Genomic DNA, 26,660 nt, shown 5'->3' with positions numbered 1-26,660 from the left:
CTCTAAAAACTTTTATTCGTCTAGTTTTTTTCCCCGCACTTCAACTTCTTTGGAACTCTCTCCCATCTTCATGTTTTCCAGCATACAACTTTTTAAGTCTTCTGTCAACCGTTTCCTTGCTCTATAACTATTATTTTTTACTAGTAATTCCCAACTTAATAATGGTTGCTTGCAGCCTTGTTGGAAGTGAATCAAAATTAAAAAAAAACAAAAAACAAGAAAAAAAGAAATTTATATTTTTCACAACAAAGCCATTTTCAAAATTAAATTGCTTAAACAAAAGACATGACGTTATGGAGCTACACCCGTATATTCATATGAAGTTTAAACAATTTTATAACAATATTTACACGTGGTCCACTAATGAAGATGATATTGAAGATGACTAGTTAGCAAAACATAAGATTACAGGGCCGACAACACTGAGGGGAAGGAGAGAGAGAGAGGGGGGGGGGGGTTACGTGCCCCTCCCCTCTTTTTTTTTCTTTCCTTTTTTAAAGAAAATTCTAGATATAGAAGAATTTTTTTAAGAATTGGCAATTTGCCCCCCGCCTCCCCCCTTCCCACTTCGAAACCTGTGTCGTCGGCCCAGGATTATGTTACATGTAACAATATTTAGATTTAATACCTAGATTAATATTAATACATTAGCTGTAAATATTGTACAATGAATAAAAATAATACTTAGGTTTTTTTTATGATTTAATGCAAGCTCAATCAAGCACTTAAAAAAAAGATGTCTTTGACATAATTTGTTTTTTGTTCAGCTAAAGCTAAATATGAACTCAATAGTCGTTTAAGTTAAAAAAGATGAATACTTTGTTCATCAGATGTAAAGATTTTTTTTTTGTCTTAAACTATCATTTTTCTGACTGAACACTTTTTAGCATGAACCGATTCAATTAAAGTATTGAATTAAGTATAATTATATAGTATGCTATATCTATGTCAGTATGTAACTCTTCAAAAAATTTAGCTCTTCACCAATTAAAAATCATATTAGCATTAATTAATCATATATGAAGAATTATTTTAATAAAAGTTTAATTAATCAAAAAATTCATTTATAAATGTTAAAAAACCAATTTTTATAGTTCTTATTTAAATATATTTCAGGAAGCAATCTCAGAAAAAAAAAAATCTTCCAGGAAGCAATCTCAGAAAAAAATATATATCTTTCAGAAAGCAATCTCAGAAAAAAATATATATATATCTTTCAGGAATCTCAGGAAAAAAAAAATAAAAAAAATAATAAAGTGATTTTTACTATTACTCTATCAGTACATTTTCAGTCCAAAAGTTTTTTCCAAATATTAAACTTTATTGAATAATATTAAAAGGATTAAGGTTATCATGAGTTCCGCATTCTCTTAAATAAAACCCATTCGTAATTTGATCGGTCATGTCAAACTCTACTTTTAGGAAGAAAGAATCTTCTGGTATTAATTCTCGAGGTATTAAAGTAGCATAATATCTAGAATAAATTTTTCCATTGTGGTGCCTTGAAATAGGATTGTCATAATTATCAGAGAAGGTATCAACAACTTTATCATTTACTGTTAGCTTAGTAATGTGATTTTCGTTCCAATTATTGTTATGTCCAACAAAGTACAAAAGCTTATCATATTTAGAGGGAATAACTGGAATGTACAAAATTCCAATACTTTTAGGCGCAACATAACATAACGGATCATTATTCCAATTATCGTGTGGTGTTACACCACTTCCTCCATTAATGTAATGTGTATAAGCAGGAGCAGAATTATAAGCAATGTTCCAAATATTTAAACCAAATGCAATACCTGAAATCCAAAAATGACTATTTGTTTTTGCACCAGATGTTAAAATAATTTTGCCAGATCTTCTAACAGGAATCGGAAACCAAGTATGATGATTATATGATGCATCATTAGATATACCTTTAGGAGAAATCGAGTTTAAAAGTCGAAATCCATCCATAAATTGTCCAATATTCTCTTTATTTCCATCATTAAAAGTCGCATTGAAGTGTGTCCATCTATCATTTAGAATCCTTACCCATAATAAATTATAGCCATCAGGAATAATAATTTCTGCTCCATTTCCACTATTTTCATTAGCAGCACCATATTGAATCATTGATTGACTGTAAAGTTTGTTAGTATTCGGGTAACTAGTATCGTTGTATGCAGGATTTCCAACTTTTTTAATTATACCTTCATTTCTCGCATTAAAAATATCTTTGTAAATGAGGCATTTGACTTTGCAATAAAGATTAACGTTATAGTAGGTAAAGTATTTTTTCATACTTTCGTTTTCATTTTTCAACTCTAAGCATTTTTTTTTTAATTCAAATAAAGTTTTTCCAATTTCTTGAATAACAATTTCAGAAGATTCATTTTCCTTCATAAGAACTACTGTTAATTTTAACGGGATTTCATCCTCACCAAGCAACCAATCCAAGTCAATTGTAATACTATCCTTGTGCTCTATTAATCCAATTTGCTTGGGCTCCCTTTTAAAACTTAAATAATTCCATATTTTATTCGAATCCTTAAATATTTTCCAATTATCATCATTTTCTTGCACAAAAGCGTAGTTAAACTCTTTTGTGTAAATAAACATGTTAAATTTGATAATTTGTAATTGAAAAATTTCTTCTTTGAAAGTACATACGTACTTGTAATCCACATTATTTATTTTCAACTCTTTCTCGTAGCGTTGAGTAGTAGTAAGTGTTTCCATTATAAAGCTTTTAGTTTATGTTTTAAATAAAGAAAAAAAAATATAAATCTTAATTTAATTTAATTAAAACCATCCACTGTAAAACTTTATTTATAGTTTATAAATAAACTAATTAAAGTTAATACAATAAACTGCATAGACAATACAAACAAACACAAATATCGTAAAGAATACCATAAAAAAATCAGTAACAAATTGCATAACAACGTACTTAAATAAAATATCGCACATAAAAATTATAAAAAGAAAAAATATCTTCATAAATACCGTGAAAAGAACAAATAATTTTTTTACTTCGTAAAAATGATATGATTAGTAATAATAATAAATAAATTTCAATATTACAAAAATATTTTTCCCCATTCTAATGTAAAATATTAATTTTTGAACACCTGAAGACTTTTCGAGCACATGGTTTTATTGCTAAGGAAATTCTAGAACGAGGTGGCTATATAAAAAACATTATTTGGATTTTTATGATTAGAGTCTTTGGGCAGTAGCATCAATTTATTGCAACATCTAAGTTGAAATGGTAAAGTTTTCATTATAATAAACCCTTCGTTTCAGATTCAAGATTTAAACCATTAAAGGATTTTAAAACTTCAATCATTAAAAATTTTGAAGATTAAGAGATTTTGTATATACTGATGGTGAAACAAATTAATGAAGACAAAAATTAGATTAGTGTTTTTATTAATTTATATCTTTTATATATATATCGTTTGATGTAGTGTTGTATTAAAATAATACAAAACTCTTGTTCGTTGAAAAGTGCTCAATATTTAGGAAATTTTGATTATATATAAATTTCAAAACAGCGGTTTATAAAACCGAAAAAGAAAAAACTTTTATTATGGAACTTTAAGTTTCATGCATAACGGCAATCATCAGCCACATATTACAAATTTAAGAATTAAACGTTAAAATTACAATTAGGCGTGAGTTTTAATGACTCCATGTAAACAAAATTTTAAAAGTTTTAAAAGTATAACGCGGCGTAAATCTTCGGTATCAAATGAGGAAATAAGGAATTTATGTTTGTGCCTACACTTCGACATTATTTCACTCCTTGTATTAAGTAGGTTTTATACATCAAAATTTGAAAAATATACATCAAAATTTGAAAAATATACATCAAAATTTGAAACTTCTCGTTCAAACAGGTTGCAAATTCCTGATGCCGGGTTGTATGGTTTACATTGTTTAACAATCTTCCGTCTGACAAAAGGTGTAAAGTTTTTTTCTTTTAATTTCCATACTTCTTTAGATAACTCTGTATCATTTTTATATCTAATTGCATTAAAGGATTTTAAGTGGTTTGCATACCTAATTTTAAGATGTTTTGCTGAGTCCGAAAATCTTACCTTTTCTAAAACATATCTTGAGTAAAATTTGCACTTATTACACCATATTTTGCCAAATGGTAGCTAAATAGTTGCTTTAGGGCTGGAACTAAAAAATTTTTCAAATGTTGAAAAAAACTAAAATAGCAGCAATAAATGTGCAGAAATTGATTAATTGCCAAATTTCTTCAGTCGATCATTGACAATGGAAGTGCTGATTTTAACATCATTTAATCGATTGTACACACAGACCTGATTTTTTCGGTGTTGTATCTTCCATATTTGATAAAGACAATTTTTTTTATTACTCTATCTTGTAATTTATTAGAGTTTTTAGGTCTTTCAGAGCATTTTTTGCTTGCGTGGGCACCACTTTTTTCGTGTTATAATAATGTTCTTTGCATGCAACATGAAATTTCATTTTTTTAAAAATATTTTAACATGTTAAACAAAAAACTATTTGGTATTTTTTGAAACTGTGATTTTAAAATATGCCAATTCTAAATGATATTAGCATTATAATAAAAAAAGCTCATGGGTAATTTTTAGACATGTAGAAAAAATGAATTAACTGCATATAATAATCCATTTTACACGACACTTATTGGTAGTTGATATTATTATAGTACTAATTACTGGCAATAATAATAGCTTAATATTCATATTTTCTTTTATTTACTTTACATTTTTACTGATATACTATAGACATAAACTAAAGCATAAAGACACTCATTAAAGAGAAAAACAAAAACAATCTCTCAATATATTTGAAACTTTACAGTATAAATTCATAACATGCCTAAAACTTTCTGTCGATTATGTATGAATGTATGTACACACACATACACACACCTGAATGAATGTACACACACATCAGCACTCAGAATTAGAAAAAATACAGTCGGCAATAATTGCCATGTATATAAATTAGGGATGTAACTTTTTGGCAAATTTTTGGTATCTCTAGTTTCCAATATAAAAAACAGATGAATTTTGGTTTGAGAGTAACTGAAAAGTCATTGGTTTTATTTAATTTTTGAAAAAGGTCACCCACCATGACCCTTGATTACACACTGGCTCTCATATATCAGTGGACTTTTTTTCTTCAAAAATATATTAACCTGGGACTCAAAGGAACCGGGATTTTATAGCGATTTCAAAATTCATAATCTTTTCTACTAAAACATACAAAAAAAAAAAAAAAATTGCAAAGAAAATGTCATAAAAAAAAGACCTTTAAATTTTTAGTTAAAAATTGTTGTTTTTTGTATATAAAATTTAAGCAATTCATTTTGAAACCATTACTATTTCTGAAATCTCTATGAAAGATGCAAAGGCTCTATTTGCATTGTCATTAGAAAAAGGATTATTATTTTCAACTTTAGCTAATAATAGAAAGTGAGGAAAAGTTGCATACATCTATTGAAGGTTGACCAAAACATAACGAGTAATTTTTTTTAAAGTATTGACAGAAAAATTTATGACAGCCCCTTCTTGCTGTCAAGTATAGTAAAAAGAAAATCTTTTAGCGCATATAAATAATAGCGCATATAAATAATAGCGCAAATAAATCTTATGCATAGTATTTAAATCCAAATTAGCTGGTAAGTTTTCTTTATCTCTTTCAGAATAGTATCTAGCTTGTTAGAATATTATTCAATATGAGCTCTCAAACGAGTGATTACAGCACTAGGAATTGCATTACCAGAAAGTTTTTTGCCTCTTTACTCTACTGGAGTTTTGTTTAGCTGTAGCAGATGTGAGAGTTTGTAACACTGTTTGAAAGTCTACTCGTATGATTTCATAAATCCATTTTACATATCTTAGTATGCACCCCTTGTGCATAAAATGATACTTTACCAAGAAAGATTTAGGTTTACTGAAGAAGAACCTGGTCTTGGCCTTCAATCGTCAACTGGGAAATTGTCTATATAATGTAGCCTGGTAAATATTTCCGAGAAATAAAAATTAAATAGACATTAAATATCATACACATTAAAAGTTTTGTTATATGCAGTTACATTTGACACATAAAATAAACAAGTTTCAACGTTTAAAAACTTTTTATGTTTACTACGTTATTTATGCATTTTATATTTTAAATATAACAAATTTAATTTAATTAAAAAAAAAAAAAATTAATAAAAATTTGGCAAAAAAAAAAAACTTTACAATTTTGTCACACTCTCACTGACCCTCAACAAATTCAAGACTGATAAAAATGTCAACGAAAACTGTTTCCAGATCCTTTAAGAACTTTTCTTTTACATCACAAATCTGTTGAAATTAAAATCCTAACTCCTCATCCAAGATTTTTAAATGACTTCCAAATTGACTATTTTTTCCAAAAAAGCATCAATGTTTGGTTTGAATACTTTCGGTTTGAATAAAGAATTCTATTAAACTAAATCAATAAAATTTAGAGTTTTTATCTAGTAATTATAAACGAAAATGACAACAAACGTGAGAAGTAATAACTATGATATTATTTATGCATATAAAAATAAAGTCTTTATCTTTGACATCTTTATTTTTTGGAAAAATATGAACTAAGACTTTAAAAATAAGTATTGAGCATTATACTTAAGATATGCCCAACAAATCAGTAAATCATGATGAATCTAGAGCAAAAATGTGTGCACCATGTGGGAAATAAGTTATTTCAAAAAACAAGTCTCAGCAGTTTGCAACCACAGAAAACATAGCTGAACAAATTAAAATGTATATAAATTTAGATTTTGACATAGCAAACAACAAATATTCTTTAAGTATATGTGGTACCTACAAAATAACACTGAATGAGCAAGACAAAGATACTGAAAATAGAAAATTGCGAGACAAAGATATTGAAAATAGAAAATTGCTATAATGCCAAACTATGAAGACATTATTGATAAAAGAAACTAGAACTAGAGGAGATAGGCAATGCAATTGCTATATATGCATGATGGTATATCAATTGCTCCCTGTGTTAAAGCCGACGTCGGGCCTAGCTCGGGCCGAGCTCTTAACATCGGTTCGCCATCGGCTAAACTGTTGTGAACAAAACAGTATCGGCTGAACGTCGGTTATATGTCTGTTAGACGACGAACCGGCTAACAGACATTCAGCCGACGTTCACCCGACGATCAGAAAATTTGGTTCGGTTTTTTATTTTAATGATGCATTATAATAAAAAACGGAATGCATTAGCTTGACATTAAATTTTAAAAATTGCAGCAAAGCTATTTGAAAGGCGAGGAACTAATTTTGATTTATCAACATTATTTAATACATAGAAAAGTTAATAATTTTGCTTGGTAAGATAATATTGTTTAACAATATCAATTTATATTTATTAATAATTTGTTTATTATTTATTTATAAATAGTTATTTCAATCAAAATCTGTATATCATTAAAGTCTTTAATGAATTTTTTTATAATTTAAAACAAATTACTGTTTACCTTGTATATTGATGTTATTGTTTAATATTGTTTTTTTAACTTAAACCTTTAACCTAACTTGCAATTATAAAAATAATATCAATATACTAGGTAAACAGGGATTTGTTTTGATTACAATTAAACATTTAAATTGCGAGTTTGTGATTTTAGTTTGGGTAAAAATGATTAAAAATAATAAATGTGTTATACTGTTTCTTTGTTTAAATATTATATTATATTTAAAAGTTATATATATATATTAGGGTGTCCCTAAAAACAACTTTTTTGAAAAAAATCTGCTCCCACCCCTTAAATGTGTTCTATATAATACGAAAACACTAGGTTTAAATTTTTTTTGAAAAAAACATATTTATAGAGGTCCCCCAAGACCCTTTAATATTTAACGGGTCCCTAATATTTTCAAAAAAAAAGTTTCTCAAAAATAGGTCAACCTGGTACTCAAATGAAGCGCAATTATATAAAAATTTCAAAAATAATATTCATTTTGAAAAATAAATTTTAAGTTTAAACTTATTTATCACAATTATCATGAAAAATTCACTTATTTCATTTTTTGCTAAAAAACAAGATTTTTACGTAGTAAAACCTAAAATAACTATATTATTTCAAAATGAATGTTATTTTTGAAATTTTTATATAATTTCGCTTCATTTGAGTACCAGGTTGACCTATTTTCGAGAAACTTTTTTTTTTAAAATATTAGGGACCCGTTAAATATTAAAGGGTTTTGGGGGACCTCTAAAATTATTTTTTATTCAACAAAATTTTAAACCTAGTGTTTTTGTATTATACAGAACACATTTAAAGGGTGGGAGCAGATTTTTTTCAAAAAAATTGTTTTTAGGGACACCCTAATATATATATATATATATATATATATATATATATATATATATATATATATATATATATATATATATATATATATATATATATATATATATTAAAAAAAACATATATATAACAGATTTTAGACTTATTTACCCTTTTTTTAAGCTTATTTTCAACACGTTTGAGCGGGTTCTAAAACTCAAAATAATTCTATTTTTTTTCTTTCCAGAGTTTCTTCTAAGTTAATAGAAAAAAAAAATGCATGGTAATTTAATTTGCTTAAAATATTTTGTCTAAACCTAACTAAAAAATTGCATAGTTATGCGGATTTTTACCAATTTTTACGCTTCGCATTTACTTTAATACTTTAGCGTACTTGCTTAAACACGTTATGCGAATTACTTTTTAGCAAAGACGATATTTAATTTTCATTTAAAAACGCGGGAAATAATTATTGATAACTTTCATGATACACTTACTTCATATGCTTATTAGAGCTATTTACTACAGTTTTATTCATGTCGGGAAAAAGTAAGAAAAAAGTAAATTTTTTGGTTGGGGAATCCAGGTCATCCTTACCAAAAGACAAATTTTCTACAGAGCAAGAGGTTTTGCAATACTTCTTGCATTTAAAGGAGAAGCATCCAAAACAAAAAGAAAGTAGAATTATCCACTGTCCGTTGACAAAACACTTTGAAATCAGATGCCATAATGAAAAGTCTTTATGCTGCACTCTTTCAAAGTTAATTGCACCTTGGTTGAAGGGTGGATTTCAGATTTTGCAATTACAAACAATTAGGTAGGTACCAGACCTGTTTTTGTTTTATTTGTATATTATTAGAGGAAAACAATTAATATAACAAATATCTGCTGTTAAATAAATTAATTAACAGAAATAGATGTGTTGTAAAATGTTCAGAACCTACAAATCACATTTTTTAGTAAAAAGATAGAGAAGCTGATGCTAACTTGGAAACTGTTAAAAAAAAACAAATCAAGACAAACTTTATCAGAAATTGAAAAAAGGAGGAAATTTTTAACTCAGATGAAAAGGATCTTTTGGATTGCACCTGAGCTCGATACTCTGGTTGCAATCATTTAAGCTGATAAGAAAAGAAGTTGTCGAGACAAGACTGAAGATATTGCTTTTTTATTAGACCAATTAGGAGATAGAAAAACAAGAATAGGTGGATTAGACACAAGGTACATTTCCTCTGTTAACAGGAGTTTATCTAAGTTTGAAATGAGATCAAGTTTGAATGAAACCATGTCAGAGAGTGAATTCAGCTCAAATGGATCCGATAAAAATGAAGATAATGATGATTTCCCGTATCCAGATCCAGAGTTAAAGAAGAAAGTCAAAAAACCAGATACTGTTCTACTTCCAAAAGATATTCTCAAGAGAACTGCTGATACTGCTGTTGGGGAAGGATTAAGTCATAGGCAGCATACTGCCATGGTTAATAGTATAATTGCTAAATCAGGTGGAAATATAGATGAATTTAAATGTTCAACCTCTACAGCATTAAGAGCAGCAGATAAAGTCATTTATGATGAATCAAAGAGGATCAAGGACCATTTGAGAAATTTCAGAAATAATAATAAGAACATTTTAGTTCAACTCCATTTTGATGGAAAAGTATGTCATGAATATACTGATGGGAAAAAATCAGAAAAAGATGGATTAGCAATATTAATAAACGGTAACATGGAAACGCACCTGTTGGGAATTCCAGCTATTTCTTCCGGAACTGGCGAAAATCAAAAAAATGCGATCAGAGATATCTTGAATTGCTTTGACCTTACAAACAGTATACAAGCTGTTACATTTGATACAACCAGAATCAACACTGGAAACAAAAATGGAGCTGTTTCTTTACTGGTAAATGAAGTTTTTCAGCGACCAGTTTTATCTATTGCATGCCGACATCATATAAACGAGCTACACATAACACATTTCTGGAAAAATTATCCAAGTAGTGCTACTTCTCGACCAGATAATATGCTGTTTAAAATATTAAAATCAACATGGAATGATCTTGATGTAGAGAACCAGGTAGGGTTTTACAAAATTGGTTAACATTTTTGTAAAATATTATTGTACCCTAGTATTTCTTCAATTTTGAGCTCTTTGATTTTTTTTTGACATTTTAAATAAAAAGGTGTTGAGAAGATTGACTATTCCAGATGAAACATGGCTTGGTCATCAAAAGAATGAAAGCATAACGTTCTGCAGAAATATTATCACCCATGGGTCTCTGAAAAAGATAGCTCGATGACTAGATGTTTTAATATGTAGTTATGTATACAATATGTACTATGAAGTAGTAATATATCCTAGATTTTTCTTGTTTAATTCTATTATTCTTTATAAGACAAAAGTATACATACCTATGTTTATTGCATTATACCAATATACTTCTGGTTTAATTTTTAGGATGGGGCTACAAGGAAGGACTACATTGAGCTGACAGAGCTTACACTTATGGTGCTTTCTGAGGAAAAGTACAAGTTTCGTACACCCGGGGCAATTCATCATGCCCGTTTTATGGCAAAAGGTAGAGAGTTTTAGGTTTATGATAGGAAAAAGTCCAAAGTTAAAAATTATAGCTTCATAGCAAAAAAAAATGAATTTGTTATACATGATCAAATATTTAGCTTTTCAAAAAAAATAAAAATGTATATTTTTATAGGTATCTACTACCTAAAGCTCCAGCTTATGATGGATGCAATACCCAGTCTGACAAATCGACTGAAAAATGAAATTACTGAAGTGACAACTTTTGCGGCTGTTTTCTATACTACCTGGTTTCTCAAAGCTGAACTATCTGCTGTGGCTCCTCGTCAGGTAGGTACCAAGTTAACAAGTATGATATATATATATATATATATATATATATATATATATATTTATATATATATATATATATATATATATATATATACATATATATACATATATATATATATATATATAAGGATTCTATTATAAATAAAAAGTTTTGATTAAAAGTTTCTAAAATATAAATTTTTTTAAGGTAAGCTAGTTACTTAACAATTTTTTGTTTATCCAGGATATGAGAGCTCTTTGGCAAATGAATAGGTTTAAGGAGTACAATTTGATTGGGGCAGAATCAGTCATTGAATCAATCAAACGGCACACATGGTTTCTGGACCCTTACCTTGTTGTTCTTGCCTTAGCTGATGAAAACTGTGAAGAAAGAGGTGAAATTGCTAAAAAATTATACAGCTTTGAATTTCGTAGCTTAGATAAATATTCGTTAGCCCGAATAAAAGCTAACATGGAGGTCCTCAATTCTTTAGACTTCAGTGGACCGAAGCCACCAAGCTTAGTTGAATTGGTCACAGAAAATTCGTGGCTTTTGTTCCTTATGATAGGGCAGAGTAAAAGTGACTGTCAATGGATGAAAACCCCGCCAGAGTATTGGACTTGTAACGATTTCTACTAAAAATTTAAAGATGCTATTTTTAATCTTGCAGTTGTTAATGATTGCTCTGAAAGAACTGTTAAACTCATAAAGGACAACATTAATATTGCCAGAAAGGAAGAAAAAAGACAAGATTCACTTTTATTCATGCACAATTACAAAAGGAAGTATGTAGGAAAAAGAAAAACCTCCAAGAAAAACAAAAAAACAATATAAAAATATTGCATAATATTTGTAAAAAATAACACTATTATTAAGAAATATATAAAATCAAATCGCTAGACGTTTTATGACTTTACATATCAACAAAGTTATTACGTTGCGTAAAAATTGGAAAAAATTGCACTAAATTTGGGATTTTATAAATAGATTTGCATGAAATATTTCAGATAAATAAAAATACCATGCATTTTTATTTGTTTTTTCTAACTTAGAAGAAACTCTGGAAAGAAAAAAAATTTAATTATTTTGAGTTTTAGAACTTGCTCAAATATGCCAAAAATAGGCTTAAAAAGGTCTAAATTCAGGCAATTGGGGCACTTGAGCAACCCCTAAAAATGGTCAAAATTGAAAAAAAAAAAAATTCTATTAATAAAATAGGGGTCTGCGCAGCAGATAAGACTCCATGGTACTTTAAATTTTTTCATGACCCCAAAATGAAGCAGTCTAATATATATATATATATATATATATATATATATATATATATATATATATATATATATATATATATATATATATATATATATATAATAAAAAAAACATATATATAACAGATATATATATATATATATATATATATATATTAAAAAAACATATATATAACAGATATATATATATATATATATATATATATATATATTATATATATATACATATAATAAAAAAAACATATATATAACAGATATATATATATATATATACATATATATATATATAATAATATATATATATAAATATATATATATATATATATATATATATATATATATATATATATATATATATATGTGTGTGTTATAGGTTCTGTTAAATGCAAAGAGTTAAGCAATGCTAACGATGCAAATGCTTTTGAAAGTGCTCATCCTGATTCAAAATGGCAACGTAACTTTTTATTTAATTAGTCATACATCTCTCTCTCTTTCTATATATATATATATATACAAAAATTATATTTATATACAAAAATTATATTTATATAATTTTTATAGGGTCTGTTGAATGCATGGAGTTGAGCAATGCCAAGGATGCAAATGCTTTGTACAGTGCAAATCCTGATCCAAAATGCCAAAGTAACTTCATATATACTTAGTGATATATATATATATATATATATATATATATATATATATATATATATATATATATATATATATATATAATTTTTATAGGGGCTGTTGAATACAAGAAACTGAACAACGCCATAGATACAAATAATAGTGACAGTGCACATCCTGATCCAAAATGCCAGAGTAACTTTTTATTTAATTAGTAATAGTATAAAATGGTATACACTTGCCACTTGAAGTCTATATTGTCTTGAGCTTTATACGCTTCATTAATTCCTCCATCAATAAAAATTATTTCACCCTCAATAAAAATTGTATACTATTTTTTAGATGGTGCACAAAGTGAATTACAAAGACCAGTGCACAGAAAATATCGGATGTTTAGCCAATCCAATTTATTTGATGATTCTACAGATTCAGATTAATTTATTTAAGAAATATATTTAGTTTTGATTTATATTTGTGTTTTATATATTTATATATTTTAGTTTTTTGTTTGCATTGATGGCGGCAACCAAGCTTGTAACATCGGCTACACTCTTATGATTAAAACAATCTTGGCTGAACGTCGGTTATATGTCTATTAACAGACATTTAAGTGACGTTCATCCAATTTGGTTTGGTTTTTTATTTTAATGATGCATTGTAATAAAAAAAGGAATGTATTAGTTTTAATTAAAATACTAATTTTGATTTATCAACATTTTTTAATGCATAGGAAAGTTAATAATTTTGCTTGGTAAGATTCATTATGTTTCATTCATGTTTAACAATATCAGTTTATATTTATTAATAATTTGTTTATTATTAATTTATATATATTTTTTCAGTTTAGTTTTCTCTGACATAAATGTCATTATGAAAGATTTGAAGCAATGTTTTACAACCAGATGCCTTTCCTGATGTTAACATAAAGCAGGTTGTACTGGATTACATGTTACCAGTAGCAGGATAACCTGACCTGACTTTACAGTAATAATTTCTATTATGATAATAATGTTATGTTATAATATTTTTGCATGACTCTTTTTTTTTTTAAATTATTATAATGAAGGTGTTATACTGTTTCTATGTCTATGTTATTATATATTTTTAAAATTTATGTGTCTATGTTATATTTTATTCCTATTTTTCAATATTTTTTTATTGATAATTTTTAGGGCTGTTGATTTTGGTGATGCATATCTTGATTCTAAAAGCCTGGGTAAGTTTATTATTATGTGTGTGTGTGTGCGTGTGTTTATATATATATATATATATATATATATATATATATATATATATATATATATATATATATATATATATATATATAATATAATTTTTAATATAAAATTATATAATTTTTTTAGGGCTGTTGAATGCAACGAATTAAACAATTCTAAAGATACAAATGATTTCGACAGTGCACATTCTGATTTAAAAAGTTTATACACTTCCAGTCTGGTCAGCCAATTTTCAGTCTATAAATTTGTATACACCACATCAAATAAGACAATGTATTTACATACTGCTTATAACATCAATTTCACCTTAAATAAAGTTATTAGTTTTCTTATTGCAATTATTCATTCATATCAGTTATATTGCTCTAATTCATATGTGAAAATTTAGTTTTATACTTTTTTTTTGATGCTCAGTTAAAAAAAAACGATGGAATTTCACCCGATCCAATTTATTTGATGTTTCAACTGATTCAGAAAAATTTATTTAAAAGAAATATATAACTTTATTTTATATTTGTGTTTTATATATACTTTAGTTGCTCAATCCTTTTTTTACGATTTAAATTTGTGTGTTAAGATTTGCATCGGCTAGCCGATGCAAATCTTAACACACAAAGTTAAATTTGTAAGTTATTTTAATCAGCGGGCCTATCTCGGCTGCCGATATTGGATCGCCATCGTTTTTGTCCATGCGGAATCACGTCGGGCCGAGATCGGCCAGCCGATGCATCGCGCTAGTTTGAGCAGCTTGCCGACGTTGGACCGACCTCGATCCGTACGGACAAAAACTCCGTCGGGCCGATATCGGCAGCCGAGCTCGGTCCGACATCGGCTTTAACACAGGGCTATATATGCATGACAGCAATTGCTATATATGCATGACAGCATGGTCATAAACCCATCGTTAGAGGAAGAGGTTATAAAAGAAGATTGACTTCTAACATTACTAAAGACAGTGAAGGTAATGAAGGTGTAAATTCAATAATCATTTGTTCGTATTGCAAATCAGAAATTGGAAAAGGACTGTCCCATTATTGCAAGCAAACAAAATCAGCAGAAAATATTGAAAAAAATTTAAACAAAACCTTAACAGAAAAAGGAAAAGACCAGTTAATAAATTTATTACCTAAAACTAACGCAGATAATCAAAAAGGCTCAAGTAAAAAAAAAATATCTGCTAAGAACTTCATTCAAAAGACAGTTACAAATCACAAATCGTTTTAAAACCTGATATAGCCAAAAAAAGTCAACTTTTCAAGCAAAGGCTTGAATAACTTTCAGGTAAATACTGTAAATACATATCTTCAAATGTGATGGAGAAATTTACTAATTTTATTAGATCCAATATAGGTAAAAAAAAGCTGTTTCTGCCTATCACAGAGAGCAGGTATCAGAAAAATCTAAATCTTTAAAAAGTTTATTCAGGTTACGCAAGGTATGTTTGATGTAGAGGGTGAATCTAAAGAGAAAGCAAAGAGAACAATAAGAAATTTGTTAGGCAGATTCACAAGATATTGTGGATGCCGTGATGATAGCTAGAGAGATTAATGAAAAAGTATACAATAAGGTATCATTGTGTTTTATGTTTACATTAAAATTTAGTTTGTAATAAGTAACATAATTTTCAGAAGTAAATCTGCTTAACTTAGGTAATGGCTGACAGAGGCCAGGGCTGAGGACGGACGGAGGCCAGGGCGTTCTTAGAATCTGTGCAACAATTTTACCAGAAAGTTATCACCCAGAGCTAAATCGTGATTTACCAAGGATGAAACTGAAGAGTTCAAAAAGTCGGAGGAACTAAGCCTTCCTAACAAAAAAAGATCCTTGTATTCTGAAAGGGGCACAGCTAGCAAAAAAGGAAAGTTAACAGGTGTTCACAGATTAATAATGCTTTGTATAGTAACTCAAATTAAAGAATCTTATGAAAACATAAAACTGCTGTTTAATCTAATTAGGTTAGATAGGATTTCTTTTGTTTTTGTAGCTGACTTTAAAATAATTTTGGTTGTTAATGGTCTGCAGACAGCCACTTCAACAAATCCTTGTCCGTATTGCGATGTTAAATTACGGTCACTTCGAGGATTAATTAAACACGAGGAAGAAAATGTATGTGATGTAAACTGCAATTTAGATATTTCTTTGAAATCTTTGAACAATAGATGTGCAGGTTTGCGAACATATGGTGATCTGAGAAAATGCTAAGACAGGTAAAATTAAACAACATGTTTTAAATAATTTTCTGTTATCAATGTACTATCACCTGTTTAAAAATAAAATTAAATATATATTTAATATATATTTTATTAGGTTTCAGCTATTAGGAGGAATAAAAAAAAGAGATGCCCCAAACACTGAGAACAGTGAACCTTCCACTTTTTAACGAACCAGATTCTACGTTAGTTATAGCTAAATACCCTCTTCCTGAATAACATTTAATACAAAGATTTATCTATCATGTCTTTTAGAAGGGAAAATTGCCACTTTTAGGCAGAGAAAAAGCGATGCTATGGTCCTTAAAGTTGAAGCTGATTTCAAAAAATTACCATGTTAGAATTTGATAAAAAATTTAGAGTTTTAATTTAGAGTTTTAATCAACATTAGTTAACTCGTAATTTTTGTCTAGGATGAGGTTTTTGAAGGCAATGCATGTCGCTAGCTACTTCAACATGCAGATAAACTTTTTGAAGCTAATGTCCTTGGTAAAGTTAGCCTGTTATTGTTGTTGCCTTTAGTTTCATTGCTAAAAACATTGGACAATGTTGTCAAATGTTGTTTTGGATCTGGAAAGGTTTCTCACAATTTATCTCATTACCTGCAAGTTTTGAAAACATTGTTTCAGGCAACAGATTTATCTGAAACTCTAAAAATGCACGTAATTCTTTGAACACATTGAACAATGCCTTTGTGAACTAAAATCAGATTATGGACAAGGACTTGTAACTGAACAAGCCGGAGAATCAATCCAAAGGGATTTTTTAAAGTATTTGTCACAATATCAAATTAATATAATCATCGATGTGTTGTATGGGGAGCGGTTGTGAAAGCTGTTGTGGAATCTAGTTCTAGACATTTATAACACTTTTATTTTTTATTTATTTAAATTTTATTTGTTTAAACCCTGTTTTTTTTAACATTGATTATGAAAGTATAGATTAAAACAATTTGTTACTTCTTTTGATTCTAATTCACTTAGCAATTGCTCCATTTGGATTTAAATTATGCAAAAATGTGGTTTTATTGTGTATTGTAGATTTATAATAACTTTCAAAAGTATTGCAGATAGCTGAAGTAATTTATAACTAATAACAACTTTTTTTTCACCATTTGCCAGATGAAAAACTGAAATAATGACAAAATCAAAAATTAAAAATTTAAGTTAAAAAACATGACGAGCAGCTAGGATTTTAATTTCAACAGATTTGTGATCTACAAAAAAATTTCTAAAAGGATCTGCAAACAGTTTTCGTTGACATTTTTATCAATCTTGAATTTGTTGAGGGCCAGTGTGCACTGTGCACTGGTGTTTTAACAGTAAACTTTAGAACTATTTTATACAGCAAAATAAGGTGAAAACAGCAAAAATATTAAAAACTATATATAAAAAAATTAGGAAATAAAAAAAAAAAAAAACATTAAAAAACAAAACAGCTAAAAAAACAGTTAAAACAAAACAATGCTTGTAATAAATTCAAATATGGAAAACAATAATAAAAAAGAACCTTATGTAAAATGATTTCATTGATTTATACTTTTGTATTGTTTATAAACTTTGGCATATATATAATTCTGACATATATAAAATTCGCCGAATGGTCACACACGAGCAGTGAACGCCTGAGGGAAGAAATGAAATACATTAGAATAAAGGAGAATTATTTTTCAAACAAAGCATATTTTGACAGTTGTCAAGACAAAAATAAAGATTAATAGAGGAATATTTAAAATAAGACAAACAATGCATCTAAACAGTACTAACAATAATAATAATAAAAATAAAAATAAATTGTTATATAAATACTAATATGAAATAAGATAAACAAAAAAATATATCACCAAACAAAAAATAAATAAAACAAAAAATACATTAAAAAATAAAAAGTATGCATACAACAATGAAAGGCCTCAGAATGGAAAAAAAAACATTTATGTGTAAACATAATTTGTGTAGTGATTAAGTAATAAACATCTCCTCAGAGTCGCGTCTATTAAAAGTATGCATAAATGTTAAATTTAAATTTTTGGTTTGTTGGTGACCTTTTTCAACAAGAAAATCAAATTGTTTTATACATATATATACATATATATATATATATATATATATATATATATATATATATATATATATATATATATATATATATATATATATATATATATATATATATATATATATATATATATACACATAACATTATATATATATATATATATATATATATATATATATATATACATATATACATATATATGTATATATACATATATATATATACATACATATATATATATATATATATACATAACATTATATATATATATATATATATATATATATATATATATATATATATATATATATATATATATATATATATATATATATATATAAACATAAAATACCAACATAATGTGTTATTAGAAATGTAAAAAGTAGCACTAAATATAATATTTAAAAGTAATGTATATATAAGATAGTTTTACATTTAGTCATAGAATTTAACTAAAAAAGGGGTCAACATAGAAAAAATTATAATACTGTTATGTCATATATTGTTGGAAAACTTATTCTTTCCTCTTTAAATAGAGTAATTAGTGTTTTTCTTATTTTGGGGAAAAAAAGTTATGATGTCACAAAGATTAGGTGGTTAAATACGAAATTTTAAATTTTGCTGAGGAATTTTAAACATGTTATACAAGTTGCACTGTAACTAAAATAATATTTATATTTAAATGATTGTTTGATATGATAATTATGATAGTATTTATATTTAAATGATTAAATGATGTTGAATACATTGTATTTTTTGTTACTAAAATCATGGCTCCTAGTGCTCTGGGCACCAGGAGCTTGTTTTTTTGTTGCAAGAGAACCTTTTTTTACTTTTTTCTGGTTGTTTTTGTCAAACTGTGTTTTTGTAATTAAATTTTTGGCTCCTGTGTTTTAAGGATTAGTGTGCCAGGAGCCATGAGAATATTAAAAGACAGAACTGCAATAAGAGTGGGCAGAGGAAATAAAAATTCTACATTTTGAATTATAAAGTTATTAGAATGTAATATTCTTTATGTATTCAAAATAAAAATGTTTCTTTTAGATAATTTAAATCAAAAACTTTTTAGTAAACCGCTTATCTTAATGTTTATATTACTATGTAATAATTTGTTAGTCTTAGTTATTAATATAAATTTTACTATCTTACAAGTGATAATACAAATAATCCCAAATAAGTTTTGATTGCAAAAAATTTGATTTGTAAACACTTTTAAATTTAATTTCTAGGAAAAAGCTGAAAAATTATGTAATTGAAAAATGAATCCTTTGAGTATGTCAAATGTGATAAAATAAAATTATAAGGAGATTTGTTGAGCCAAGTGAGGCAAGGGGGGAAAAACCAAAAAGCTCTTAAAAAATTAATTGAATTTGCTTCAAATATGGATTTGATTATATTGGTTTATGAACTGCATAAAAAACAAGAGACAAGAAAAAGGGTTACATTCACTCACCCTGAGCCTTTCCAGGAGACGTGTGCGGTTTTAAGTTTTATAATTTAGACAACTTGGCCACATCTGTTTTGCAAGTTTTATTATATTAAGGATATTTAAATAAAAAGAAACTAAAAGAATTAATAATTTAAATAATTTGCGCACAATTTTTATTGTTGTTTTTTTAGGGTATTAAATTTAGTATTTTAAAAGATTTTTTTTGCAATACATATACTTGTTACATTAACATTTATTATTTGCATCCGGACTTGAAAACCAGTTACTTTAATGGAACACATAAAGCTGCTAGAGCCTCATGGAAGGAGAAAAGTTTATAGTCAGAATTAGCTAAAAACAATTAAAAGGTGTTGGACAGATTCTAGTGTAAGAGCATAGAAATCAAGCAAAGATTTATTATTAATAATTGTTTACATATACTTCACCAATAACATAGTAGACCAAAAGAAATGGGGTGGGTAGAACTAAATGCACTGAGATGAATGTTAAAAAGCAACAGGTATCCCAAATTACAAAGCGCTTGAAGAGTGGGGATAAAAAACATACAGGAATAGAAATATAATGTGAAACAAATAAGGTTATGTGAAAATAACCTTATCCAGATGAGCTAAACATGTGTTTACTAATGAAGAAATAAATATAATTATATAATTAAAAAAGTTATATATAAAAGCCTAATTATATATTTATATAATTAAAAAAGTTATATATATAAGCCTGAGGTAGATAGGTATATATGCATACATGTAATAAGTGACCGGGGCCATAGGCCCAACCAAAAATTACACTTTTTGCAAACCCAGCCCAGCGGCAAAGTTAAAAGATTTAGAAGAGGTTGATAGTCAGAGCTAGAAAAAAATGTATAATATTTTTTATAATTTTATACTTACATTTACTATTTATTATATGCTGGCATATATTTATATATTTTTAAACTTTATTTTAACCTTCAACAATATTGCAAGCCACCACTATTAAGTTATGAGTTACTTTAAAATAGAAGATTTTAAAGCATAAAGGGACAGATACAGTAAAAAGATGGAACTCGTTGATTAAAAAGCCAAGCAAGAATGAGTTTTGGTTTGTTGTTATAGAGATGATAGCTCATTTGAGCATTGACTATGATTGTATTTATAGAAAAAAGAAGTGCAACCTTGCAACAATGGGAGAGTGGTTCAAACAATGGGAGAGTTGTTCAAGGCATATAAAGCAGGTTTAACTACATTTACAATGTGCTTTTAGACTTTCTCTGAGAGTAAGAGGATTGTTATTTGTCAATATAGGAATGCCAACAATATTGCAATATAGCTATATTTTTTTGCAGTAAATGAATGAGTTCTGTTGCCTGAAAAAATTGTGGATTTTAAGTCCAGAATTTAAACTCTCAAGCCACTGCAACCCTTAGGCTGTTAAAGAAAAGAGAGATCAGATTAAAAACTGGCTGCTTATTCTAAGCAGCCATTTTTTAATCTGATTTCAGGTAATTTTCTTTCCAATATATATCTTTAAATTTCAGGTAAATAAAGATAATGGCTCATTCCTAACATCTGCACGATTCCAAAAAGTAAATATTTTTTGTTAAGACAAGTGAATAAAGTTGAGTCGCCAGCAAATATAGGCACTTTAGATGTAAAATTTTCATGAAGATTCTTATTGTAGATAGAACTAAAGCAGTACCCTTAAAGTTACTTGAAATAAAGAGGAGACAGACTTGAAAAAAACATCTTATCTTATCTTGTCTTAATCGGACAACATTTGTTAGTGAAGATCAAAGTGATTTAGGTATCAGCATGTAGAGAGGTAGAAGCTTCATGAGAAAATAGTAGTAGTAGAAGTAAGAAAACTTGAAGAGAGTGCCTTACATATTGTATGAATTTAATAAAGGTTTATTTAAGGAAAGAAAATGCTCTTAATTGTTTATATTAGAGAAACAGTATAAAAGAGGAAGGCTATCACCTGATGATGATGACAATGATGATGAAATGATGATTATGATGATGATTATGATAATGATATAATGATCATGATGGTAATGATGATTATGATTAACATGTTGATCATAATGATGTTTCTAAATGCATATATACTACTGTGATCAAAAAGTAAGGTGAATTTTTAATTTAAACTTCCCGCCTTATTCGAATCATCCAATCTTTTTTATTTTTAAGTTGGTAGGAATGTCATTAACATTTGCGCCAAATTACATGTCAAACTCATAAATATTTTTTTTTGTTTACGCTTGTTACTGAAGTACCAAAAGTGCATTCGGCGATTTTCACGATGTCTAATTTTGTTGAGCAAAGAAGTGCTATTAAATTTTGTTTGCGGAATGATATTTCTGCTGCTGAAACGTATCGAATGTTTCAAAAGGCCTTCGGTGAAGAGACAATGTCTCAAAAAAATGTTTACAAGTGGTACAAAGACTTCAAAGAAGGCCGAGAACGTGTTGATGACTTGGAACACTCCGGACGACCATCGACTTCGATTGATGATCGCCACATCAACAAAATCAAAGAATTGGTGCTTGCAAATCGTCGGTTAACCATTCGAGACCTTGTTGACATGGTTGGAATATCATTTCACGTTTTCACTCAAATCACGTTTGGTGCCAAAATTTCTCAATTTCTTTGAAAAAGAGCGTCGCGTTAAAACTTGTGAAGCAATGCTTTCTGACTATCAAGACGTCTACAAACAAATTATTACTGGCGATGAGACTTGGGTCTACGCATACGACCCTGAAACAACCGACCAATCGAGTGAATACCGTGAAAAAGGCGAGCCGAGACCGAAGCAACCACGTCAAAGTTGCTCAAAAATCAAGGTCATGTTGACTGTTTTCTTTGATTATTGTGGTGTCGTGCACTACGAATTCCTTCCAACTGGCCAAACTGTCAACAAGGAATATTATTTAAGCGTTATGCGACGTTTGCGTGAAGCTATTCGCAAAAAGAGACCGGAATTATGGGCCAATAACTCTTGGATTTTGCACCACGATAATGCGCCTTTGCACACAGCACTGGTTCTTCGTGAGTTTTTCGCCAAAAACTCTACCCATGTTGCTCCACAACCACCGTATTCGCCCGACTTAGCACCGTGTGACTTCTGGCTGTTCCCAAAGCTCAAGAGACCACTCCGGGGAAATCGTTTTGAGTCCATTGAAGAGATCCAACGTGAATCGGCACGCGCATTGAAGGCTATCCCTACCGAGGACTTTTCGGCATGCTTCGAAGACTGGAAAAAACGTTAGCAAAAGTGCATTGGGGCCGGGGGGGGGCTTATTTTGAGGGGGACGATACAGATTTGGAAGAATAAATAAAGATTTTTCATTTTATAAAAAAATTCACCTTACTTTTTGATCACATTAGTATATACAAAATATAACATGAATTTTGAATAAAAAAATATACTTTAGGATATATAATTGTTTATGCAGCCCCGGTCACAAACCGGGCCTAAACCCTGGCTATATTTTATCAAATCCCGCCCTGTTCAAATATCAACCCGGGTCACTTACTACATACATGAACAAACTAACATATGAGTGTATATACATATAGGGAATATATATATGTTTGTTACAAAAATTATATATATATATATTTTACAAATAGATAGCAATTTAAATTTTTGCTTTCATTTTTTAAAACAAATAAATAAATACAGGAAAATCATTCTTTTCAATGACAACTGTGTCATTATTCTTTTTAATGTTGAATCTGTTTTTTTTTTATTGCTTTGCCTAATACAATTTCGTTGTTAAAAATAACAACCATCCTATAAAAACAAAAATAAAAACAGTAAACAAATTATTTTATTTGATAATTTTTTTTTCATTTTCTTCTAAATTTATTTCTATTTCCTATTTTGTTAGATTTGCTTACTTTGTTTTTGAAAATTTTTTCCGCAAAGTATCGAAACGCCTAATATAATAAACTTGCAAACAGCTGTGACCAAGTTGCTTAAAACAAAAAACTAATGCATGGGCATACGAGACACAAAATGATGCAAACATTGGAGAAAAAATATATTCCCTTGAATTGATGCAAAATAACTTTAATAAAAAATATTGTGATTCTATGCAATTGGTCTTGCGACCAATTATGAGTTGTAATAAATCATAAAAAATTGGGTAAAAGTAATGTAATCATAGTCATAGAGTTTTTTCTGGGAATTTCTGGAAATTCACTTAAAAAATTTTCCCTCTTTTTAAAGATGGTCTTATGCGCAGTGCTCAAAAACACAAGCTGAAAAATTACCTAAGGAAGCCAGTTATATCTATATATTGTGCCCCCAGTTCATATAGAGTTGCCAATGGTGGTGCTCTTTTATACTGCTGCAATTGGAACAAGGGGGAAATATTTAATAACATTTTTGATAGGAATATTCAATGTCTAATTTATCTTCAAGTTTTTTTTCTTCTTTTAAATATTAATTCTTCTCCTAAATGTTAATTCTTTTGTTAAATGTTAAATGAATGCTACATTTCCAAAGCTTTTGTAATTTGATAACTAAACCATTATCTACACCAGTGTTAGAACATCTTTTGTTAAAAACAATTGCTTCTAAACTTTCAATACTATCGTATTCAGTAAAGACATTTAATGATGCTGAAGCCAATGTACTATCTTAATCATTTTTTATTATAACATGCATGCCATATAATTACCAGAAAAAGTATCATTTTAACAAGTAAAAGTGTCTTTGGTGGTTCAATACATTACAGGACTCCGATTACTCGAGCATTTCATCACATAATTTTACTAGTTTTTAAAGAAGTCAACCTAAACTACAAGTTAAAACATATAGATTGAAGGGACAGATAGATATTCAGTGAGTTTATTCTGTGTAAATAAAAGGCATTTAGTTGGATTGGTTTAAAACTTTTTAAAGACTAGAAAGACTGAAGATTTAATATTAAAGTCTAGAGGGCAAAAATAAAAGAGGGCAAAAACAAAATTGAAAATAATAAAAAGATAATCTGATTACTTTATTTATATCATTAAAAACTAAATCATAAAAATAGACAAGAAATGTATGTTGAATAAATATAAAAAAATAATGTAACTTATGTTTTAATATAAGTATACAATCCAAATTATGTTATATTTATAACATTAAACAGTGCTACAAAACTATCAATATTATTTGCCATGCCTCTTTTGAAAGCAATTTGTTTAAAAAATGAGGCAACTTATGTTTCACTATAAATATTATCCATAATATGGATAATATTTATCCATAATATGGATAATATTTATCCATAATATGGATAATATTTATAGTGAAACATAAGTTGCCTCATATTTTTTTAACTAATTGCTTTCAAAAGAGACATGGAAAATAATATTGATAGTTTTGAGGCACTGTTCAATGTTATAAATAATTATTAGCAATTTTTTTTTTTTTGATATTCTTTTTTATACCCATTTTTGTTTTTTCAAAAATGAAAATTCAATTATTTTAGGCCACTTAACTGCAGGATTACCATTATATCATATAATGGTAATCCTGCAGTTAAATAGCCTAAAATAATTTAATTTTTTATTTTTTGAAAAAACGGAAATGGGTATAAAAAAGTATATAAAAAATAATAATAATAAATGCAAATAATTATTTGTAATAATAATATTTGTTATAATAACTTATAATAATAATAGCTATTATTACTCTTTAAAAATATTTAAAATAATAATTATAATACTGGTAACAAATATTTTACTATGTTTTTCAAGTCTCCATGAATGGATGTGCTAAAATAAAATTATTTTAGGCAGCTTAACTGCAAGATTACCCCATATAATTTCATACTTGTAATATTAAACAGTAATGTGTCGATCAATATTATTTTCCATGCCTCGTTTAAAAGCTATTTGCTGAACAAACAAAATATTATTAATGGAACTTATGTTTTAATATAAATATATAATCCAACTTTTGCCATATTTATAATATTAAAAAAACCTGTGAATTTTTTTATATTATTTTCCATGCTTCTATTGAAAGCTACAACATAATGCAAAGTATGCAACACTTCATTGTGAGTTTTTTTTGTTTTTATTTTGTTTTGTTTTTGTTTACTAGAACGTTTTTTATTATTTAATAACATATTTATTGTAGTATAATGACATATTTATTGTGATATAATAACATAATCATTGTAATATAACATATTCATTATAATATAATATAATTATTGCAATATAATATAATAACATGTTTATTGTAATGTAATGTAATAGCATATTTATTATAATATAATATAATAACATATTCATTTTAATAATATAACATTTTAATATAACATATTCATTATAATAATATACATATAATAATATATACATATAATAATATATATAAATATAATACTATATATAAATAACAAAGTATATTTTTACTATTTTTTATAAAAAACATGCTGTTATATTATACTTTTAAAAAAACAAAAATTTATCTGCTAAGAGTACGGAATCAATTATGAGAATAAATCTTACTAGATAAATCTTGAAATCGACACAAGATCTATCTTCTTTCATTTCATTTTAAAGATAATTTTTGTAAATAATAATTAGTAAATAAAGAACTTGTTTATAAAGAATTTTTTAATCAAACCAAAATTGTTAGACGAATCGTACTT

The 26,660-nt window shown here is 27.5% G+C and overlaps 2 protein-coding genes across 5 annotated transcripts; one reads left to right on the top strand and one right to left on the bottom strand.

The window, feature by feature from the left end:
• Positions 1–1,157: 1,157 nt before the first annotated feature.
• LOC124811014 (uncharacterized) lies at positions 1,158–26,660 on the bottom strand. Of its 4 annotated transcripts, none has more exons than XM_065804520.1 (3): positions 26,518–26,660; positions 18,028–18,142; positions 1,158–2,731 (listed from the first exon to the last, which is right to left on the bottom strand). In XM_065804520.1, the coding sequence occupies exons 2-3, from the start codon at positions 18,045–18,047 to the stop codon at positions 1,321–1,323; spliced, it is 1,431 nt and encodes a 476-aa protein (XP_065660592.1). In that variant the 5' UTR covers positions 18,048–18,142; positions 26,518–26,660; the 3' UTR covers positions 1,158–1,320. The 4 variants fall into 4 exon arrangements, with proteins under 4 accessions (XP_065660592.1, XP_065660595.1, XP_065660594.1 ...); XM_065804523.1 differs by lacking the exon at positions 26,518–26,660 and adding an exon at positions 25,988–26,105; XM_065804522.1 differs by lacking the exon at positions 26,518–26,660 and adding an exon at positions 24,283–24,818.
• On the top strand, positions 10,507–11,968 carry LOC136084497 (uncharacterized). Its single transcript, XM_065804519.1, has 3 exons — positions 10,507–10,902; positions 11,038–11,192; positions 11,419–11,968. Exons 1-3 carry the CDS (start codon positions 10,830–10,832, stop codon positions 11,812–11,814), a joined length of 624 nt encoding a protein of 207 aa, XP_065660591.1. The 5' UTR covers positions 10,507–10,829; the 3' UTR covers positions 11,815–11,968.

This window comes from Hydra vulgaris, chromosome 09 (genome assembly GCF_038396675.1).
Source record: "Hydra vulgaris chromosome 09, alternate assembly HydraT2T_AEP".
NCBI classification, from domain to species: domain Eukaryota; kingdom Metazoa; phylum Cnidaria; class Hydrozoa; order Anthoathecata; family Hydridae; genus Hydra; species Hydra vulgaris.
This window is presented reverse-complemented; position numbering and strand designations above follow the sequence as displayed.